Raw genomic sequence first — 23,644 nt, forward strand, 5'->3', positions numbered from 1 at the left:
TTTAAAAATATGTGCAACCATCACATAGCCAATTTTAGAACATTTTCACCACCTCAAAAAGAAAACCATACCTTTTTGCTATCATCCCCCATCCTCCTCCACATCCTCACCCCTAAAGAAATCATGAATTTACTTTCTGTTTCTACAAATTTGCCTATTCTAGATATTCCATATGTATGAAATCACATATGGGTTTTTGTAACTGGCTTCTTTCACTTAGCATAATGTTTTTGAGATTCATCTATATTGTAGCATGTGCCAATGTTTTATTCCATTTTATGGCCAAATAATATTCAATTTTATGGACATACTACATTTTGTTTATCATTTATCAGTTGATAAATATTTGAGTTGCTTTGACTATTATGAACAATGTAATGAACAATGTATAAACATTTGCACATATTTTTTGTCCATACATATTTTCATTTCTCTTGGGTATATACCTAAGAGTGAAATTGTTTCATATGGTAACTCTATATGTTTAGTTGTTCAAGGAACTTACAGACCATTTTCCAAAGTAGATGCACCATTTTACATTCCCAACAGCAGTGTAGGAGGATTTGAATTTTTCCACATTCTCGACACTTATTATTATCTGCCTATTTGAGTCAAATCATCCTGAAGGGTATGAAGTGATATTGTATTATGGTTTTGATTTGCATTTCCCTGATGACAAATGATGTCAAGTATCCTTTCATGAACTTATTATCCATTTGCATATCTTCCTTGGAGAAATGTCTATTCAGATCCTTTCCCCATTTTTTAAATCAGGCTGTTTATCTTTATTATTGAGTCGTAAGAGTTCTTCACACATTTTGGATACAAGCCCCTTATCAGATTTATGATTTGTAAATATTTTCTCCCATTCTGTGGTTCTTTTTACTTTTTGATGCTGACCTTTGAAGTGTCAAAGTTTTTAATTTTAATGAACTCCAAATTATCTTTTTTTTTCTTTTGTGGTTGTACTTTTGGTGTCAAATCTAAGGGTCCTTTGCCAAATCCAAGCACATAATGATCTACTCCCATGTTTTCTATTAAAAGTTGTGTAGTTTTTTTTAAATTTTTTAATGTTTATTTATTATTGAAGAGACAGAGAAAGACAGAGCATGAGCATGGGAGGGGCAGAGAGAGGGGGAGACACAGAATCTGAAACAGGCTCCAGGCTCCGAGCTGTCAGCACAGAGTCTGACCCGGAGCTCAAACTCACAAACCAAAGTCAGATATTTAACCCACTGAGCTACCCAGGAGCCTCAAAGTTGTGTAGTTTTAATGTTTACATTTTGGTGTTTGATCCCTTTTGAGCTAATTTTTTAATTTATTTATATGAGATAGATGGAGACAGCATGAGTGGGGGAGGGGCAGAGAGAGAGAGGGAGAGAGAGAATCCCAAGCAATTGGGATTGCCAGAGCAGAGCTAGATGTGGGGCTCAAACTCATGAAACTGTGAGATCATAATCTGCACCAAAACCAAGAGTCAGACGCTTAACCAACTGAGCCACCCAGGCACCCCTTAATTTTTATAAATAGTATGAGGAAAGGATCCAATCTGCTTCTTCTGCAAGTAGCTATCTAGTTGTTCCACCACCGTTTGTTGAAAATACTGTTCATTTCTACATTGAATGGTCTTGGCATCCTTGTTAAAACCAGTTGATCACAGGCACATAAATTTACTTCTAGACCTTCAATTCTGTTCCATTAATCTACATGTCTTTCCTTACGCCAGTACCACACTTTCTTGATTACTGTTGCTTTGTAGTAAATTTTGAAATCAACAAGTGTGAATCCTCCAATTTTGCTCTTCTCTTTCAAGAATGTTTTGGTTCTTCTGGATCCTTTGAATTTCTATATGAATTTTAGAATCAAGTTATAAATTTTTACAAAGAAGTCTTCTCAGATTCTGATAGGAATTAAGTTGAATCTGTAGATCAATTTAAGGAGTAGTGCCATTTTAACAATATTAAACCTTCCAATCCATGAACATGGGATGTTTCCTCAAATATGTACATTTTCTGTAATTTCTTTCAACAATGTTTTATAGTTTTCAGAGTATAAGTTTTGCACTTATTTGTTAAACTTATTTCTAAGTATTTTATTCTATGGATGCTATTGTAAATTAAATTGTTTTCTTAATTTCATTTTAGCTTGTTCATTGCATGTGTATAGAAATGCAATCAATTTTTTGTGTATATTGGTCTTGAATTCTTCAATATTGCTGAACTTGTTTACTGGTAGATTTCTTAGGATTTTTTGTTTGTTTGTTTGTTTGTTTATTTTTGAGAGCAAGAGAGAGAGAGTGCAAGCAGAGGAAGGGCAGAGAGAGAAAGAGAGACAGAATCTGAAACAGGCTCCACACCGTCAGTACAGAGCCTAATGTGGGGCTTGGGCTCATGAACCATGAGATCATGACCCGAGCTGAAGTTGGAAGCTTAGTGGACTGAGTCACCCAGGCTCTTAAGATTTTCATATACAACAAGATCATGTCATCTGCAAAGAGAGATAGTTTTACTTCTTCCTTTCCAGTCTGGATATCTTTTATTTCTTCCTAATAACACTGTAACCTTTGGTACAAAGTTAAATGGAAGTGGTGAGAATGTGTATCATTGTCTTGTTCCTGATCTTAGTGGGAAAGCATCCAGTCATTCACTACTTAGTGCAAAGTTAGCTGCGGGGTTTTCAGTAGATGCCTTTATCAAGATGATGACATTTTCTTCTAGTTTTTTTAGTATTTTTTTTTAATTATGAGAGGATATTGGATTTTGTCAAATGCTTTTTTTCTGCATGTATTAAGATGTTCATGTGGCTTTGCTTTTTATTCTTTCCCTATAGTGTATTACATTAATTAAAAAAAAATTTTTTTTTAAAGAGAGAGAACATGCAAGCAGGGGAAGGGCACAGGGAGATGGAGAGAGAATCTTAAGCAGACTCCATGCCCAGGATGGAGACTGACTTGGGACTCAATCTCACTACCATGAGATCATGACCTAAGCTGAGGTCAAAAGTCAAATGCTTAACCAACTGAGCTACCCAGGCACCCCTAATTGATTTCTGAATGTTAAATCAACCTAACATTCCTAGAATGAGTCCCATGTAGTCATGGTATATAATTCTTTTTTATGTGCTAGATTTGGTTTGCTAGCATCTTGCTAAGGATTTTTTTGCATCCATAATTATGAGAGATATTAATCTGTAGTTTCTTTGTGATGTATGTTTGGCTTTCATATCTAGGTAATACTAGATAATACTTTTGTCTCATAGAATGAGTTAAGTTTTCCTCTCTCTTCTGCTTTTTGGAAGAGTTTCTGTAGACTGGTATTAATTCTTCTTTAAATGTTTGGTAGAATGTAGCAGTGAAGCTATCTGGGCCTGGGCTTTTCTTTATGGGAAGTTTTTGATTACTTAATTTAATCTCTTTTCTTGTTTTAGGTCTATTTAGTTGACTTTTTCTCCTTGAGTTGGTTTTTGATATCGTGCCTTTCTAAAAGCTTGTTGATTTCATCTGTATTATCTAATCTATTGGCATATGATTGTCCATAGTATTCCTTCCTTGGGCCTACCTAATGGATTTTGGGCTGGCTTGTCAGGAAGGAGAGGAAAGGAAGAAGTGGAAGAAAGGGAAGGAGAAAGGAGGGAAAGAGAAAGGAAAAGAGGACATTTGTTTTAAAGATGCCCTAAATAATGTCTCCCTCTGTGTTCTGTACTCTGTTCATCACCCTAGTAGTGCCACTTGCCAACCCTGTCCCCATATAATAATTGTATATATTAAGTGCTTATTATATACCAGATAGTGTTCTAAAGACTTTACACATATAACTCATTTAATTCACATAACAACCTCATGAGATAAATATTGTTATTATCCCCTCTTTACAGAAGACTGAGTGTACAGAGGCTAAGTTACTGCCCAATGCCTCACGGCTAGTTAATAAAGTGAAGATATGATCCCAGGCTATTTGCCTCCAGGAACAATGCCCTTAACCCCTACACTCCACTAACACAAGCTCAGAATGCATTTGCTCAGCTATTCTGACCCTTGTAGGAGGTAAGGGGGAGCTTGAAATAGTGAATATATATATATATTTTATAACCACTGCTAGATATTTCATAATAAACTATCCTATTTATCTGCCTTCAGCTCCTAGCACATAGATACAAAGTTCAATCAGTGAACTAAAAAATCTCTACTGGCTGGCTAATATTAATGCCATAGGGTTCTTAGGTAACAAGGACTATCAGAAATGATCCCACTGGCCTAATAATAAGAATCCTTTTTTGAACAATGCAAAGATGGACACAAACATCTGCAGCTGTAAACTCAGAGCAGCTAACTGGTGAAGGATATACAAAACTCTATAATCAGATTGATTAGATTTATTTGTACTTTATCCTGATTTTGGTATATACTAATTTGAATATACCACATGTTTAAGAATTACTCTAATAATGGACATACAGAACATATGCAAAGACAATTACAGCTCTTTGCTGTCAGAAATAAAAGTTTTGAATAAATGAATAAACATATCCTCTTGCTGGTTAAGTAGACTTCATATTAGCAAGAACATAGTAACAAAAAGGAATAAATAGAAGAAAAGATCAAGTAATGTGTGCAGGGATTCCCAATCATCCCTGCATATTAGAATCACTTAATTTATAAATTTTTTAAAGTCCCAAATTGGGCTCCATGCAGACCAATTGAATAAGAATCTGAGAGTTTAGATGATTCTTATGTCAGCCAGGGTTGAATACTCCAGTGATATAAAGGAAAAAGGGAAAATACTTGCCTTAACAGAATTGAAAATATATTTCAAGGCTTAAAATTTATTACAAAAGACTTCTCTATCCAATTGTAGGTTAAAAACAGAATAGGGCCCCTGGGTGGCTCAGTCAGTTGGGCATCTGACTCTTGATTATGGCTGGGGTCATGATCTCTCGGTTTGTAAGTTCAAGCCCCTCATCGGTCTCTGCAATGACAGTGCAGAGCCTGCTTGGGATTCTCTCTCTCCCTCTCCTTTACTGCTTCCCTTGCTTGCTCTCTCTCACTGTCAAAAAATAAACTTTTTTAAAAATTAAAAAAAACAAAACTGAATAAATGCGTAGGGTAAACCCTGACAGTTGTTTCTTTGTTTGTTTTGCTTTTGTAATATAAGTGCCTGACATAAGCTTTGGTGAGGCATCCACTTCAAAGACTCATCCTTTTCTAAGATGGCTATCTGGAACAAACACAGACTAGCTAAAGAACCAAGCTGCCTCCCCCAAATGTGGGCTCCCTTGTTTTAGACATTTTGGTTAATTTAAATAACGAACAATTTGGGCCACTTGTTTTCTTTCTCTCTTCCCATGCTTTAGATTTCCACTCTTACATTTTAAATTCACCAAGAAAGAGTGAGCCCACAAAACCCTAGGCCCCCACCCTCAACACCAATAAAAGCAGAACTCCAGGATGTACAATGTCACTTTCTCTATCCCTGTGACTTTGCTTTGTGGCCCTAGGTATGCTATGTAATTTCCAGGTCTTATAAGTAATAAAGTTTCCCCCCCAAAGTTTTCTGATAGTTATTGCTAAAGGGCTGAAGGATATCTTGCAATTATAATAAGAACTCCAAGTGCTGGTCCAGTCACAACATTAGTTATTGATAAGCTGAGACCAACATATAACAAGATGATGAAAACAGAAAAAAAAAAAAATCAGAAAATGGGACCCAAATCTGTTTAGTCTAAGTAAAATAAAAACAGTGCGAAAATAAGTTTTAATTTATGTTGTTGAAACATTTTTGAAATATTGTTGAAAGATTTTACTATTGTTGAAAAACTAAACTTTTTTTAAAAAACAATTTTAACATGGAAAATAATTTTTTAAAGGGAGTGGCTTATTTTAAAAACTAAGTAAGTGGAGGGCACCTGAATGGCTCAATCCATTAAGTGTCCAGCTTTGGCTCAGGTCATGACCTCACAGTTTGGTTTGTGAGTTTGAGCCCCACATCCGGCTCTGCATTGACAGTGTGGAGCCTGCTTGGGATTCTCTCTCTCCTTCCCCCCACCCTGCTTGCATATGCACACACTAAATAAACAAACAAACAAACTCTATAATCTCTCAAAATAAATAAATAAACTTAAGAAAAAAACCTAAAGAAATGGTATTTGAACAATTAGACTTATTTCCCAAGAACTGTTGGGATTCCCAGAATAACAGAAAATATATCTATAACTGAATAACTGTAGGTTATCCAGCTGATGGAAAGTCTTCAAAAGTTCATTGGCCATTTAAGGCTTATCCAAATAAAGCTTCTCCCCCCAAAAAACCCTGCCTTCCTATACACTACCATTGCAATCAAAGGGAAAATTGCATTTCTGAAGTATTTCTCCCAACCAAATTTGAAATGGAATCTGGGAGCAAGAATTTGTACTCTACTGCAAAAAATTATTTTGTATAACCCCAAAGAGAGAAACTGAATGTACTCTTGCCTTGCAAGGGTGAAAGACTCAACCGCAGCTGTCTGTCAGGCCCTCCCAAATTCTCTGCCAAAGACTGTGTTTTTAAATGACCAGTGTTGTCATGATACTACTCAGGGGTTTAGGCAATGCCTTTCTGTTGCTGTTTCTGTCTTGGGCAACAGGTTTCTTCACTTACCTGAGGGAGTGAATCTATCATTTTCTGCCTGGTTTCTTATTTTAGAAAAAAGCAAAAGACTCATCCTGGACCCTGAAAGCTTCTGAGGCTTCCCTTGTTGGAACCTGGAAGTTCAGGCACAGTGAGGAGTTTCTCCCAAGGAACTATCCAAGCACATACCTGTGCTTTAACGGACAATATGAGGAAGTACTGGATAAGGAAAAATTGTCCTAATGTCAATGGATTGCTTGAACAGGGAGACACTGGTTGGCCACCTGACTCAGTGGGAACATTCTTGATAGGCTCCTTTGATTCAAGAGAACTTAATTTATTTTATGTAATGCAGGGATTTATCATAAAGATGCATCTGCTTAGGAATCTAGGACATGCCAAACAACCAGGGCTTGTGAAGGGGGATCCATATAGAACTGGGTCTCACAACTGGAGATCCAAGAAGCAGAATCCAAGGCAGCTCTAAGAACCTGAGGAGCTATGGATATGGGTTTTTACTCTTGAGTTCCTTTATTAATGGGCTCAACTATTTCCCAAGCAGCTGTCTGCATCTGTCTCTGTCCACTTTTCTACCAGCTCTAATTGGCATTTTTTCTTCTGTACAATTTTCTCTGCTTCATGGCGTGCATCCTCACAGCTCCTGCTTTCTCAGAACACTGGACCATCATGGCTTCTATTGCACCTCATCACTTTCCTTCTAGCTTAGCTTTCTTTCCACTGCTAACTACATCACTTACTCAGTATTTCTTGGTTCAAACCTTTTAAGAATTTAATTGTCCAGATCACCTTCCTGACCCAGGACATGTCCTCAGACACTGGCCCAACTTAAGGCTTGGCAGTTCTTGGGCAGTTGTGCAGCCCTGGTGGAATCAGCATAGTGTAAAATTGGCTACAAAGAGGGGTTTTTCACTAAGAGCTGTGGATCAGAGTCTTCTCTAGAATGGGCTGTGGTGTAGCTCGTATCCAATCCACATGGCAAACGTATGGATGGAGGAATGGATGGATGGATGGACAGACAGGAATATTTTGTCCTTAGAGAAGTAAGGCATGATTGATTAGGAGGGGGGGGGGGGGGTTTAACAATTGTGCAAAAAAAAAAAAAAGGAAGGAAGGAAGGAAAAAAAAACAAACAAACCTGCATTTATGTGTTGCAATATTTAAATGAAATCTGACCCAAATCATTAGGAGGTAATGAATAGGTCCTGCTTGGATTAGCTCTTAATGCTAAGGCACTCTTCTTATGGAAAGATGAATTTCCCCCAAATTCCTTCCCACACTTCTGGCCATTCCTTCATATAGGGCCTGGTCTTCTCTAGCCTTTCCCTATTAGAATCTCCCAAAGTTCATCTCCTAAATATGACAATCATGTAAAATACTTAAAATGATGCCTAATCTGTAGTAAGCAATGAACAAATGAGCTATTATTAGTAAGTAGTATACTGTTCGTTCATTGAACATATCACTTATGGGCTGCATTTGGCTCCATATAACAGAATCCTAAACATAAAGGCTTAACCAAATAAGCTAACCACTCTTGATATAGCCCTGAATGAATAAACGACAAATTCCTGCCCTCACTTAATAACAAGTTTGGAGACAGATAGCCTAGGGCTGGAATGGCAAACCACAATGCCATCAAGGATCCAGTCTCCTTCTGTCTTTCGGTTCAGCCATCCTCAACACGTGGTTTTTATCTTCATGTTCATCACCACCATGAGCAAACAGCCTTCATCCTTCTTATTTCTAGGAACCCTAAACATACTCCAGGGAAAAGGAAGAAAGGACAATGCCTGTATCAGGAAAGTTTCCCAAAAATACCCCAATAGTCTTCTGCTTATAAATCAAAAACTACCTCACTGCCATCTGGGGCTGCAAGGGAAACTGGGCACACTGCCACTACAGACAAAATCAGGATTTTATTGATCAGGAAGAGGAAAATGGATGTAGGGTAGAAAACTAGCAGTGTCTCAGGCCTAATTATCCCAAGCACTGAGTACTCCACAGCACCAGCCCTCAAAAACTGGTGGGGTAGAAATTAACCAGCAATTGAAGAGCATGATACAGATCATGATAGAGGTGTTTATCATGGGAGCACATTGGGGCGCCTGGGTGGTGCAGTCGGTTAAGCGTCCGACTTCAGCCAGGTCACGATCTCGCGGTCCGTGGGTTTGAGCCCCGCGTCGGGCTCTGGGCTGATGGCTCAGAGCCTGGAGCCTGTTTCCGATTCTGTGTCTCCCTCTCTCTCTGCCCCTCCCCCGTTCATGCTCTGTCTCTCTCTGTCCCAAAAATAAATAAACACTGAAAAAAAAAAATTATCATGGGAGCACATAATAAGGACCCCTAAGTTGTATTTGAGAGGTCAGAAAAGGCTTCCTGAAAGAAGCGATAGCTGAGACATGAAGCATGGGTAGAAGTTGGCCAGGGAAAAGAGTGCATGTGCTGAAGTTCTGATGTAACACTAAGTCTTTTCTGGAAACAGAAGTAGTTGGGGAATAAAGTACATTGTAGAGAGGGATGAGGTTAGAAGTAAGCAGGAGCCAGAGCACAAAGGACTTCAAAAGCCATTTTAAGAACTTGGTACTTATCCTTGGGGAGAAGCCACTGAAGAATTTTAAGCAGGAGTCAAATTTTGCCTGCCAGTTTTTAAAATTGGAGTGGAAAAACCACTCCATCTACAGCAACTATCTTTAAGTGCCAGTGGATTTGCTGCCCTTTCTTAATGCATCAGGAGATCCACAAATTCACCTAGGCTAAGTCCTCTTCCTTTTTACAGGGATTACTCTCAGCTGGCCACCGCATTCAGAAGCTGGGAGCTATCTTGGCTTAAACCTCATTAACATGTTGTGTTTCTTCCCCCAAAATAATGGTGTTGGGTAAATTAGGCTTCTTCTAGAAACGCTGATTTAAATCAGCTTTTCAAAGACAAAGGCATTATAATATTCTCTAATCAGCTGAAATCAGTCATTTGCCACCCACTCTCCCCTCCCCCTTCCAGATTCTCTTTTTTTGGTATGTAGCTTTATCACCTTTTAGCAAACTATATAATTTGCTTCTTTACTATTGTCTGTCTCCCTTCAACACATGTAAGTTCCTTAAGAGCGGGCATTTTTTATGTTTTTTCTAGTGATGTATTAGTACTGGCTAACAGTGCCTAGAATATGTGAGACACTCAAATACTTGTTAAAGTAGATTACCATTGGTGTTTCTTCTATGGCTAGTCCTGCCAAGAAAGAGTCAAACTCATCTCTGAACTTTTACACTCCATTTCTTCTCCCTCTCCCTCTAGCTAAATCCTATCTACCCTTCAAGCCAACAAAATCAACTATTATTGTTAAGGCAGCAATTATATGCAAGACACTGTTTCAGCAGGCAAATCAACTTTCAAGAACAGTGTGCTATCCCTTTCTCTTTATATTTGAGGCTTTAAATCCCATTCATCACAAACTAAATATATTAATATTCATTATACTAAAAGTCACTCATTGCCATAACCGCACATTTTTCATGTTACAATGGAATTATTCAGGCATCCTAGTAACATAATTGGATTAGCTAGATAGTATTTTAGCAGACCTGAACTTCTGAAAAAGCTGTTATGAATCCTTTCCAGGGATTGTTTTTCAATTCCCTCCTGAGCATCAGGAAGATCTTTATTGAACCTTACTTTTTTTTCTGGCATGTGTCCTTTCAATTGAAAGATATAAATGCACGAAAAAAAAATTAAACATCAGCTTTCTGTCAGGCACCATTCACTTTAAGTCCTATAGAAAATCTTTTATACTGCTGGTCCTAAGACACTTTTCCTTATTAAGGAGACTAGATTATAATCTCCACAAAAGTGGATTTTATTAATATCCCCAACACTTAAGATGGTATCTGACCCACACAGTAAGTGCTCAAAAGATCTGTTGAAAGAACGGTGAGCACTCTATGCCTTTATTGCTCACTTCTAAATGCATAATCTGATGAGGGTCCACACACACAACACACATGCCTACCTACAACCCAGTTGGTCAATCTAACTGTACCAGAGCCAGATGGCTTGTTTAAATCATTATGGTAGGCAGAATCCTAAAATAGCTCTCCAAGATGTCCCACTCTAATCCTTTAAGACTGTGAACATCAGATATTACATCTGTGATGTTACCTTACTTGGCAAAAAGGATTTGCAGGTATGATTAAGGCTATAATCATTTGACTTTGGGTCAAAAGATTGTCAGAGCAAGCCTAATTTAATCACATAGACCTTTTGAAAGCAGAATTTGTCTGGTTTATAGCAAAACAGGAAGTCAGATTCCAAGAATGAGAAGAATTCAATGCACTATTGCTAGCTAGGAGTGGACCATGTGCCAAAAAATGTGGGTTGTTTCTAGGAACTTAGAGTGGCCTATGATAATAGCAAGGAAATGGGGACATGAGTCCTACACCCACAAGGATCTGAATTCTGCCAACAAACTGAATAAGCCTAGAAACACATTCTCTCTGTAGAGGCGCCAAACAAGAGCCCAGCCTACCTGACTTGATTTCAGCCTATGTGACCCCAAGCAGAGAACCCAGTCCTGGACTTGTGACCTACAGAACTGTAAACAGATAAACAGTATGTGATTTTACACTGCTAAACTGTGGTAATTTGTTAAGCAGCAACAGAAAACTAATAAAGTCATCCTGTACTAGAAAGTGCTTTTCCTGCAATGACTGAATTCTACAATGATAGGTTTACTGACTCATTTGAATACTATCATGCAAGACCTCCTCTGCCTTTCCCAGATTTATTTTACGGTTTTCATTATCCATAGAAATATTGTCTCCAGGAAAATTCCACCCAAAATTAGTTTTTGCATATGAAAACAAGTTAAGGTATCAAAAGAAAGTTTCTTTGGACAGTTTCCAGCTTATAATATTGCCCTCTTACTTAATGGGAGCAATAAACCCCACAAACATAAATAAAAGGATAAAATTATCAGTGACCAAAAAAGGTCCACATTCTTGCCAATAAATTTATAAAAATCAAAAAGGTATAATACAAATAAAATCAGACACTGAAACCATATTTAAATTCTAAGAACTTATGATCTCAACTTGGAAAACAATCAAATAAATATGTACACTGAGTCAGAAAATTATTTTAATAGTTACAAAACATTTTTTTTTTTTTTACAGAATCAGTATAAAATAGCAGTTGATTTTTCCATAATTATCAGAATTATTTGTACTTAAGGTCTTGGCTAAGTGGGGCTGAAATCAACAAAAGGTCTTGGACTGTTGGCTCAGAAATCATCCTAGGAAGCCCACCTTGTTGATATCTGTCATGCTTAGCTCTTATGAGATGTCCCGGTCCTTTTATAAAAAAGTATCTTTTTATTCATTCTTTGGAGGCTTGAAGTGAATTCGGCAGCGTTCATTAAACACCTAAAATATTTAAACAGAAACAAAGGTCATTGAGCCATCTTGTATAAATCAAGCCTGGAACTAAATTAAATTTAGCATGTCTCAGGAGGACAAAACCATTTTTATCCCAGGTCAACAGATTTAGGGAACAGAGAAGTTTCCTCAGCAGTTCAAACTAACTTATAGGTGCTAAAAATACAGAAGGTTTTGATGTCCATTTATAAGACAATTTTAGCTTTTTAATAAAATTCCTATTATTCAAGGAAAAAATCATCACAAGCTAGTTTATTGAGTAATAGTAACTAGCAAACATTTTCATTCCATATTCTGGACATATTTTGTGCAGTTAAACAAAAATATCTAAAAATAAGTTTATGATAAAGCTTTTTTCCTTTTTATAATGTAGATTTTATTTAGATATCTGCTGTGATTTTCTAAAAGAGTACTAGATCCTTCTCACAAGTAGGTATAAAGGGAAATCAATCTTTTGCTAAACTATGTAAATTTATAAAATGTTTGATCTATTTAACTCGCTTTCTTTTTTAAAAACTTTTTTTTAACATTTATTTACTTTTGAATGACAGAGAGAGACAGAGCATGAGCAGGGGAGGGGCAGAGAGAGAGGGAGACACAGAATCGGAAACAGGCTCCAGGCTCTGAGCTGTCAGCACAGAGCTCGATGTGAGGCTCAAACTCACGAATCGCGATATCATGAACTAGGCCGAAGTCGGACGCTTAACCGACTGAGCCACCCAGGCGCCCCTATTTAACTTTCTTTCTAAAAACCTAAACAAATTATGTATCATAAATGTTAAGAGAACATTCTATATTCAGTGCCTGTCAATATGGGGCTGTGTTAAATAAAAATTTTAGTATAGCCATTCAATGGAATATAATGCAAATATAAAAAGAATAAGGAAGCTCTGTATGTTCTGATTTGAAAAGATCTCCAAGATATATTAAGGAAAAAAAAAAGTATGGACAGTAACACCTCTATATATGCAACAAACAGGAAAATGTGTGTGTGTGTATATACATACATAAATTTAGAATTGTGCAAATATCTAAAAGTAAATACCATCCTTTTAGAAGGAAAGGAAAGGAGGCGGCTGAAAGGGAGGAATGAGAGGTAGAATTTTTACCATATATCCTTTAATATTTAAAAATATTTAATCATGTCTAAAAATTTTAAGTGTCCAAATAAAAAATTACAAAAATCTAAAAGAATTTCTTCTTAGAATTTACCTTCATACTTCAATGACATAAGGAACAAATCATTTTTTTTAAATTTTTTTTTAACTTTTATTTATTTTTGAGACAGAGAGAGACAGAGCATGAACGGGGGAGGGTCAGAGAGAGGGAGACACAGAATCTGAAACAGGCTCCAGGCTCTGAGCTGTCAGCACAGAGCCCGAAGCGGGGCTCGAACTCACGGACCGAGAGATCATGACCTGAGCCGAAGTCGGCCACTTAACCGAATGAGCCACCCAGGCGCCCCAAGGAACAAATCATTTTTAAGGTTAAAACACATACACACACACACACACACACACACACACAAAACAACCTATACTGGCCACTGTGGACTATCATAAAAATAAAAGTCTACATAGGGAGATTTCATGGTACTGGTATTATTCAATCTCTTAAGCTGGGTGGAAGATACAAGAGTGTTCATTTTATTAATATTCCTTACATTCTACATGTTATATCCTCTTTGATATGTGTTAACTCACAAATAAAAGAAAAAAAATGCAGAAATTAAATATACTCTCTCTGGCCCTTTCGTCTTACAGTTCATCTCTTGTCAGTTACCAGTCCTGACATTTCCCTCAAGTTCTCAATGCTCAAACCAGGAGAGGTTTTAGATTAGTGGCCTTGGGACAATATTTGGGACGTGTATGACTTGGCCAAGCTTCTCCAAATCTTTTTCCTAAATGCCTTCGTAACTTTTGCTGGCTTACTGAACCACAGCTTACATTTTCTTTTTTTTAAATCAAGTAGACAACTTGGGTTTTTGTAGACTGGATGGAGTATATTTTCTTTAAAACTAGTATCCAATCTAAAAATGCTTCACTCTTCCCACTACATTTGACATATACCAACCTCTCCGCTGGGTTTTTCAAATCAGATATTCATTGTAACCCTCCCCTATCCCATCCCAAGAATAAATATTATCTCTCTGTAGAACATAAATGGACAAATATCGCCAAAATCTTTCAAGTAGCAAACACCTTCTCATGTTAGTAGAAAGAGCAGGAATAGGAAATCTTGTCAAAGAGGACAAAATAAAGAAAAGTGATACAGCAAAGAAAATCAATTTGTATTTTGCAATTTATTCACAGCTCTATAAGTCGGTACATTCTAGTTTGGGTTCAGTTAACGTCTCTCTGTGTTTAAACTCATTCCATTGCTTAATTTCAAAGGATAAAACAGAATTTTCAGCTCATTCTTTCAGATTTCATAGATTTTTCCCTTTGGAAATCTTTGAAATTTTAGAGAAGGGTATATAGATATACCATTTCATACAACTAAAGTCAGCATTTTGTGATTTTTTGACCCTCAAATCCTAGTTCTCCAATCTAATTCCTATTCAGAACTGTGCAGGCAACAATAAGGAACATGTGAACCTAGCAGCCATAAAAAGCTCTATTATCAGGTATCAGTAAAGTTATGTACAAATAAGTTTCATGATCAGGTATGTCAGAAAGCAAGTCACTGTGAAGGGTAGCTAATGATATAAAAATTTATGCAAACCAATGGGCCTCAAAAAGGCTGATTTTAACAAATAAGGCCATTGCAGGTTCTGAGTTAACTAGTAATAACCCTAAATAACAAATATGCCCATTATTAGTATTAGGAAACATACAAAATGTCTCCAATTCTGTTACCATGACATGTCATAAAAACTACCATACTACTATAGAGTTGATTTTTATACGGTGGCTATATTTGGATGCCAACTGCACCCTTCTCAAAGTTAAAACTTTCAGCTGCTTATAAATGAAGGATGTCTATTCTTCTTGAGAGCCCTATGGGACTCCTTACCCCCCTCCCTTGGTTTCCCTTTGTTAGTTCAGTTTCCCTCATAGTTCACTCCAAGACAGCATTATTTAATACCTTCCAGCTCCTGTCATTTACAACTTCTTCAACATTCAATTCTGACTGCATCCATTTCAACTGTTAAAAAGAAAAAAAAAGTTGGAGTTATGAAAATTCAAATTGAAGAACTAAAACCAAATTCTATTTATAGTTTCCTAATATAGTTTCCTAATGGAGGAGCTACTGCTCCTCCATTCTTCGTTAATGGTATCACCTGGGCTAGATCTTGGACACAGCCCATTCTTCTGGTATCTAATCTGCTATTAAATCTTGTTAAGTCGTGGTTCTCAAGCATATTATAATTACCTTGAGAGCTTTATTTTTAAGTTTATTTATTTATTTTGAGAGAGAGAGGGAGAGAGAGAGAAAGTTCGAGCAGGGAAGGGGCAGAGAGAGAATCCCAAGCAGACTCCATGCTGTCAGCACAGAGCTGAATGTGGAGCTCAAACTCACAAATCGTGAGATCATGACCTGAGTGGAAATCAAGAGTTGGGTGCTTAACAGACTGAGCCACCCAGGTGCCCCTCACCTTGAGAGCTCCAAAAAAAAAAAAAAAAAAAAAAAAAAATCAAATGTCCAGGTAGTTCACAACAGGAACACAAATGGCCAATAAACATTTTTTAAATATAGAATGTTAGTAATGTATAAAAAATGCAAATCAAGCCATAATATGACAAAAATTTTTAAAAATGAGTACCTCTGATAAAACCTACTACTAGTGAGAGTATGGGAAAAGATACACTCATACACATTTTTAGTAGGAGTATATATTGTTGCAACCTCTATGGAGGGCAATTTGGTAAGGTTTATAAAAACATAAATTCACATGTCCTTGAACTCAATAATTCTAGTTCTAGTTATTGATCCTATAATACAGATTTACAAAGACAGCACAGAGGAATAAAAAGAAGGAGGTGGCAACCTGATTTGGATAAAGAAAAAAGAATCAAGAAGAAAAACAGAGAAAGAAGGGGAATATCTAAGGCCCAAATGATCTAGAAAGGCATGAGTTTTCCACACCTTGAGCATACAGCCAGAGGTCTGATACTAATGCTACAGTCTCTAACTTTCCTGATAACTGCCAACCTAATTACTCTATCAGAAAAGTAGCCAATTCCATTGCCAGGCCCAGATGGAGGCGGGGGGGGGGGGGGGGGGGGCATCATACTCCTAGTCACTTCTAGTGGGAGAAACTTGAAAGAAGCTTGCTAGTTCCAGGAAGAAGGCTTGAAACTATTCAGGAAAATTAGGACAAAAAGCATGAACTACAGATTGAAGCAGCCAAGAGGTTAAAACCAGGATGATTTCCTCAGGCCAAAGTTAAGACTCAAGCCAGGAGATTTGGGAACAAAATACCAGAGCCAGACAAGATCCAGGCAACCATGAGTCAGGGACCCAAGCCAATGAACCTGACCAGTTAGGAGCAGAGTTCAGGCAGGATGTTTAAGCAATGTGCATGTAACACTAGTAAGATAGGAACTTAGTACTGATCCAATGGCTCCTTGTAAAGTCCTCTGCTAGACTCAGAACTGGTGTCAGAGTATAGTCAGGTACATAGGACTGAAACTAGAATGAGAGAAAGGACTGTATTTCTGATAACCAGTCTTGTTCTGTAAAGTAGTAACGAGCCTCAAGAAGCCCATCTGCTGACATCAAAGCAACCTCAGATTTTAATCAGCTACATGGACCAGAAATTATTGAAGGTTCACTGCTCTGTCAAAGCCTGGACTGAGTGCCAAAGAAGTAAACTCAATCAAAAAACAGGGTCACGACATGCCACTAGGACAGTCTTCATAACTGCTCGCAAATACTTACAGGCAGGTCACAGAGAAATGGGTTTAGACTTCTCCTACATACTTGCAGAGTGAAGATTAAGGAGCAATAATCACATGCTACAGGGAGGCAGATTTTCACAATATATAAGAAAATCTCTGAATAATTACAACTTCCAAAAAGAGAATGCCACTGCTACAGAGGATTTGCATACTCCTCCTCCCCTACCCCCGTAAGTAGTAATTAAACAAAAAGTAGAAACCAATGGTTCCAAGATATTGTAAGGAGGATTAATGTAAAAAAATATGGGGTCCCAGAGTCTCAAAAAGGAAAGGAAAACAACTACTAAGTACATTAGGTAATATGTTGGCTCTTACACACACGATATCATTTAATCCTCATCTCTAAAAATAAAGAAATCTCAACTACATTTTACAAACCAAAAATCAGATTATTTCAGAGCAACTAATTTACAAGTTTACAAAGCCACCAAGTGGTAGAAGAGATTCATTTCATTAGGGCCACCTGCCTTTATAACCCATGTTTTCTCTATTCTTGAATGCTTCAGATATTACAACCAACTTCTAATACAATTTCAGTGCCACCAACAAAATGCTCCCTGAGAGATGGTTGTTTTGAGGCTCTAGGTCTTAAACAGGTAAACTTCCTTTCAAAGGAAGTTTGAATAGGTGACAATAGGTGACAGCAGTTACACAGTTCCAGCAAGGAATGTGCTTTTTCTGAGTTAAGGACTCAGGGAAAGAACTGGGGACTTTTAGACTGGCATCTCTGCATATGAATAAAGTATGTTCTCTACAGTAGTCAGAATTTGACTATCAGTCACAGTTTAATGTAAAAGCACTGAATCCAGAGTCAGAAGACATGGGTTAAAGTCCCAGCTCTACCACTTACTAGCTGGGGATATCAGTTAGTACCTGAGTTGTAGTTCTCTCATTCAAAAAAATGAAGAGGTAGACCTGGAACATCTTTAAGAGTTCTCTTTCTGATTCCATAATCTTCATGAAAATGAAGAAAGCTTGAAAATTAAAAAAAATTCAAGCTTTCTTATTTGGTTAAGTACTATTCACAGTCACCCTCTAGTCCTACACAGTATCTGACTAGAAAGCTACCTTTTGTAACTTGCTGACTGGTTTCTAAAACTACTCCTTGCAATGGTCATCCTGGTGATTTTCTCTGGGCCCTAGAGGCTGAAGGGCAGAGATGAGGGTGGATCACTTACGTAACAAATCACTCCCAAGGACTCAGTGGTTCTGAACTTTGCTCTCCACTAACAGGAGTAATTGTAGTGTTTGTCTGATGTGATTTGCAAATAGTGAGTTTTCAGTTTCTGATATAATAGCCCTGCCCTGTAGTTTTCTTTGTCAAAACCTTCAAGAGTCTGTTGAAATACAAAATCCAAAATAACTAGATTTTAACCAGCTTTATAGAAATTATCTACAAGCCTTCATAAACAATGACTAAGATGACCATTACAGCATTAAGTTCACTGTCTGAGGACTCCACCACTGCCAGATGAATGAGCAGGTGTGGAATACAGGACTGAAGTAGTCGTCATGAACAAAGAGAGCCATGAAGACGGTGGTTGAATCCAGTAAGACATGATGCAGCCCTGGGATGACTGAGCAAGTGCACACACTCACCTGCGGGCAGCTACAAGAACATAGGCTTGAGAGTGATGGTAAGGTCCCCTTTTCAAAGCTTGGCTACATCTACTAAACAAAGGGTAGACCTCATGACTGTTCAGTAATGAAAAACACAATTTTGTCCCATACTGGATTTTCAGTCACCCAGTCAGCAAGTCACCTACTGTGCTACCTTGAAATACAGACATGATTTTGATAATTGCTCAGTGGTCATATAGGAAAAAGCCCTTCTTCTTAGGAAATCACCAACGTATGTAAGGAGCAAAGGAACATTGTACCCAACATTCTCGCCAAATGATTCAGTAAATAAAAATGCCTATGTGAGGTAGAAAGGGGAGGAAACAGGAAAGGAGGGAAGGAGGAGGCAGAAGGAGGGGAGGGTGTAGAGAATGTATCGCAAAGCAGGTGGGGCAAAATGCAAACAATAGGTGAATATAGGTAAAGGGTGTGAGTTCCCCGTACTATTGCAACTTTACCATAAGTTTGAAATTATATCAAAATAAAAAGTCACTCTTTAAGCAGCTCCCCACAAAAGAAGACAGCAATGAGTTCCACTTAATAAAATATGGCACACATTTCAAATGTTTTCTTGACATGTCACCATTAAGGGCTATAAAGGAACAGTCCTGTTCCATTTCTTATACTCTGAGGTGCACACCCTATCTGCATTACAGCTGACTTTGAGGAAAAAAGGCTTCCTCTGACATATCACTCAGTGGACACTTGCTGTTTTCTTAAAAGTAAAAACTGCAAGGCTGGGAAATGAAGTGGAAACAAAAAAGTATCCAAAAAGAACCAAAGATCCATAGTAACTTCTTTGTGTAGGGAAATAAATTATAATGTGGTTCTAGTATACCTGGTTATATTCAAATAATACTATACTTTTATAGCTAAAGAGAGTAATATTCTGAAAATATTTGTATTGCATTTCAGCAAATTTCTACAGACGAAACCAGAAGTAAATATTCTCAAAATGTAAATACGTTAAAAAAGTTTATTCTTTTTTTTTTTTTTTTACGTGTATTTATTATTGAGAGACAGAGCGAGACAGAGCATGAACATGGGAGGGGCAGAGAGAGGAGGAGACACAGAATTTGAAGCAGGCTTCAGGCTCTGAGCCATCAGCACAGAGCCTGACATGGGGCCCGAACCCACCAACCACAAGATCATGACCTGAGCCAAAGTTGGACGCCCAACCGACTGAGCCACCCAGGTGCCCCTAAAAAAGTTTATTCTTAAGTCAAGCCTTTAAACATAGATACAGATATGATTTCCCTAGATTTTCTGATGTGGTGTTGGTCTGTGTTAATCCTTATATATAAGGATATCCTTTGTTATATTTAACAGTATACTATATAAAAAAATGGAAAGAAAATATGATTACATGTTTCTTTAAGCTAAAGCTACTACACTGCATATATTCATGAAATGCAAATTAACATACCAACTAATTTCTAAATGTAATAAAATTAAGCCCACTAAAAATGAAGTATTAATCTGGTCCCTTTTTTTTTTTTTTTAACGTTTGTTTATTTTTGAGAGACAGAGACAGGATGCGAGTGGGTTAGGGGCAGAGAGGGAGGGAGACACAGAATCCGAAGCAAGCTCCAGGCTCCAAGCTGTCAGCACAGAACCTGACGCGGGGCTCGAACTCATGAGCTGTGAGATCATGACCTGAGCTGAAGTCGGACACTCAACCGACTGAGCCACCCAGGCGTCCCTGATCCTTTTTTTTTTAAAGTAATGACCATTTCTTTTTCTTTCTTTTTTTTTTTTATAACATTTATTTGTTTTTGAGAGAGAGAGCGAGACAGAGCGTGAGTAGGGGAGGGGCAGAGAGAGGGACACACAGAGTATGATGTAGGCTCCAGGTTCTGAGCTGTCAGTACAGAGTCTGCTTCAGATCCTGTCACTCTCTCTCTCTCTCTGCCCCTCCCCTGCTTATGCTTTCTCTCTCTCAACAAATAAATAAGGTGTTAAAAAATTGTCTTTATTTTGATAGCTAAATTTATTTTGACAGCTATTTTGAAAATCTTTTGCTCAGAAATTTAAAGCTTATTCAACTTACCTTTGTCTGTTCTTTCCTAAGTTGCTTTAATAACGTTAAATCATCCAAATTCTTTTCTCTCTCTTCTCGGAGGTGTTTTACTACTGCTGAGGTCTGAGCTATACAATTTTTTATGACTCTGTCCCTGCTGGCATGAGCTTCCATCAACTAAAGGAACAAAGGAACAATAGAGAAAAATCATACCAATTTTTTACATTGTAGTGGTTTTTAAAAAATCCTTATTTTTAGGCTACAGAAATATAATAGTTCTAAAACAATTTTTAAAAACTTAATCTATGGAAGAGAAGATTGTGCTGAACCAGTTAAATCACCAAAAAACAGATCAAAGGAAACACCTCTCATGGTGTAAAGTATGAGGTCGGTTGTCTTCCTCCTTCCATATACTTCTGGGATTTCCCACTCCTCTTCCTGCATTCCCCACACAGGACTTTTCATTTCAGTCCCTTCTCCCTACATTCCTGTCCCCAGTATTCCATCCCTTGTGTTCTACCCTCTACCCACCCTCACACACCTTCGGGGCCACTGCTGCTATTCTTCCTCTTTTTTTTTTTTTTTTTGTCCTTTCATTGGTTTTTTCAGCCTTGTGTTGTCACTAAGTGCAAGAAATTGTGAAGTAAGTGATGTAGAGAAGGAATTTGTTACACTAAAGAAAAACAAAGAATGTTTACCTATGCAAGACAGAGCCCTTTTCAAGACTTTAAAGTATTAATATGGGAAAATTGTATATGAAGTACAGATTATTGGCTCCATCAACTGTGTGTGCCAACTGAAAGGACATCTGGCAGGGCAATTCTTTACTAAGTTTCATCTTTATATAACAAATCCAATACAACAATTTGCATTTATTTTCTTCCTTCATTTACGAAGTTTGATGATCATTATTCGAACACACTCCCATGATCATACCAAATTCTGATGATGTCCCATAAACCTGGGGGAGAGTAAAAGCAAAGTACTAAAATAATATGTAATCACCATTATAGTATATGTGCTGCTGAAGCAAGCACTATGCAATCGCCATTATAATTAGTGGAACACAAACAAAGGTGGTTCACTTCCAACTAAAATTTAGGTGTTAACTTCCTCCATCTAATTAATCATGTTATATCATTCCTTCTTCCCTCTGAAGAGAGTATGTTAATGCTATGCTAATGAGTTATACTAGGAATAACCTAACTATTATACATATTTGTATATAAAACACAGAACTAAACCATCCTATAAGCATTCTTTCTAAGTTATTTGAAATATATCTCTTAAATGATCATCTCAGGACCCTGCAGTTAAGAACTACTGATCTAATATGCACCAGGAAAAATTCCTTTGCATTTCTAGAGTGCGACAATACTAAAAGTGCATTGATTATAAATCATACCTATGTGAAGAGAAGAAAATCAAACTAAGAGGCATTAACCCCACCTATACTAAATTACTCTAATATGCTAATTTTTTTCATTGTAAGGTTTAGGATTCACAAGGACAGTCCAAGGCCTATATTTCATTGGCTAATACGCTGCTTCTGTTACTTGTTTCCTCCTTCAGATATAATTCCAGAAAATGAAAGGAGCCATTGAGGGTAGGGAAATTCCCAAAACAGAAGAAATGAACCATCCTAACTTAGAGTTAAGAAGCTCTCCCTGTATGAGACTGGCTAAATAATTAACATTTCCAGGCTTCAGTTTCCTCTTTTGCAAAATTATGGATTATGAGTAAATAATCGCTAATATCCTTTCTACCTCTAAAATCTAAGGATAACATAACTGAATACACTGCTCAGATGTCAGACGCTATTTAATCATTTTAATATTTTGTCTAAAGCTCCAATAATTGGTGGAATAGCATTAGCACTAAGTAGGAGTCTGTCACAGTATTTTCACTTTTTCTATCTGAATTTTAAAATCAAATTCCAATTGTGTACATTTTATTAAAATGTTCAATATTTTCCTTTCAGCCTCTCTCACCACACAGGTTCCTTCCTTGGTTAGGCTCTCCTCCACTGTTCCCCTCATTAACTTGGCCCCTTTCCTGCAGATACACTTCTCACTGAAGACCACCCTCCTACCTTCACCTGCATACTTTTCCTTCAGATTAGCCCCACTGTGAACTCACTCCCCTAAGGACAGAAAGTACTGAGCAAATCATCTTTTATTCTGTACTATCAATTATTTTAGTCTAGCTTTCATGATCAACCTTCAAGAAAATTCAGAATTAAGAGCCATATGCAAGAGGAATATGCATAGACTTCTTTCTGTACACATGTCAAAGAAATGAGGACGCTTGATAACTAGCAGCTCCTTTGGTTAGAGGAGAAAATCCCTGAGTAATAACCATATCATAACCATACTTCCTTTGATTTGGGGTATGCAATTTCAGAATGAAGGCATTTAGGATGGGGCAAGAGACTGATTCAAAGCTAGTCTAACAGGGGTCTATCTAGGACTTCACAGTTTTATTATACTTTACCAAAACTCTAAGAACTTCTTTTAGTCAAATTTTCACCTACTATCTTTTTCTTTTTCAACGTTTATTTATTTTTTTGAGAGAGAGAGAGAGATAGAGCACAAGCAGGTGAGGGGCAGAAAAAGAGGGAGACACAGAATCCAAAGCAGACTCGAGGAACCCATGAGCTGTGAGATCCTGACCTGAGCCAAAGTCAGCCGCTTAACCCACTGAGCCACCCAGGCGCCCCTCACCTACTATCTTTTAACCATTATTTAAAAACAATCCTTTTGCCTTTAAGGGAAACAATGCTAACACTTTTCGTGATCATAGTTTTTGGGTGTTTTCTTTCCTGAACAAAGGCTGATTCTAAATTAACTCTACACTAAATTCTAATTTCCGAAACATCATTTGTCAGAACCCTGACACTGACCCTTGGTTTAACCATCATTTAAAAACAAAACACAGGGGGCTCCTGGGTAGCTCAGTTGGTTAAGCGGCCAACTTTGGCTCAGGTCATCATCTGACAGTTCCTGCGTTCAAGCCCCACATCGGGCTCTGTGCTGACAGCTCAGAGCCTGGAGCCTG

At 37.5% G+C, this 23,644-nt stretch overlaps 1 protein-coding gene across 4 annotated transcripts in view; it reads right to left on the reverse strand.

Annotated features, from left to right (window-relative positions):
• The window catches only part of MIX23 (mitochondrial matrix import factor 23), a 44,768-nt gene that overhangs the window by 6,959 nt on the left and 14,165 nt on the right, over nucleotides 1-23,644 (reverse strand). For 2 of the 4 annotated variants that reach the window (XM_003991692.5, XM_045037017.1), the window contains exons 3-5: nucleotides 20,618-20,764; nucleotides 15,131-15,190; nucleotides 11,726-12,031 (exon numbers count right to left, since the gene is read on the reverse strand). In XM_003991692.5, the coding sequence (XP_003991741.1) occupies nucleotides 11,981-12,031; nucleotides 15,131-15,190; nucleotides 20,618-20,764 (258 nt within the window). In that variant the 3' untranslated portion in view covers nucleotides 11,726-11,980. Of the gene's footprint in view, nucleotides 1-11,136; nucleotides 11,203-11,725; nucleotides 12,032-15,130; nucleotides 15,191-20,617; nucleotides 20,765-23,644 lie in introns of those variants that run through there. The other 2 variants (XR_006585092.1, XR_006585093.1) reach the window with 2 other exon arrangements.

Source organism: Felis catus, chromosome C2 (genome assembly GCF_018350175.1).
Source record: "Felis catus isolate Fca126 chromosome C2, F.catus_Fca126_mat1.0, whole genome shotgun sequence".
In the NCBI taxonomy this organism is placed as follows: domain Eukaryota; kingdom Metazoa; phylum Chordata; class Mammalia; order Carnivora; family Felidae; genus Felis; species Felis catus.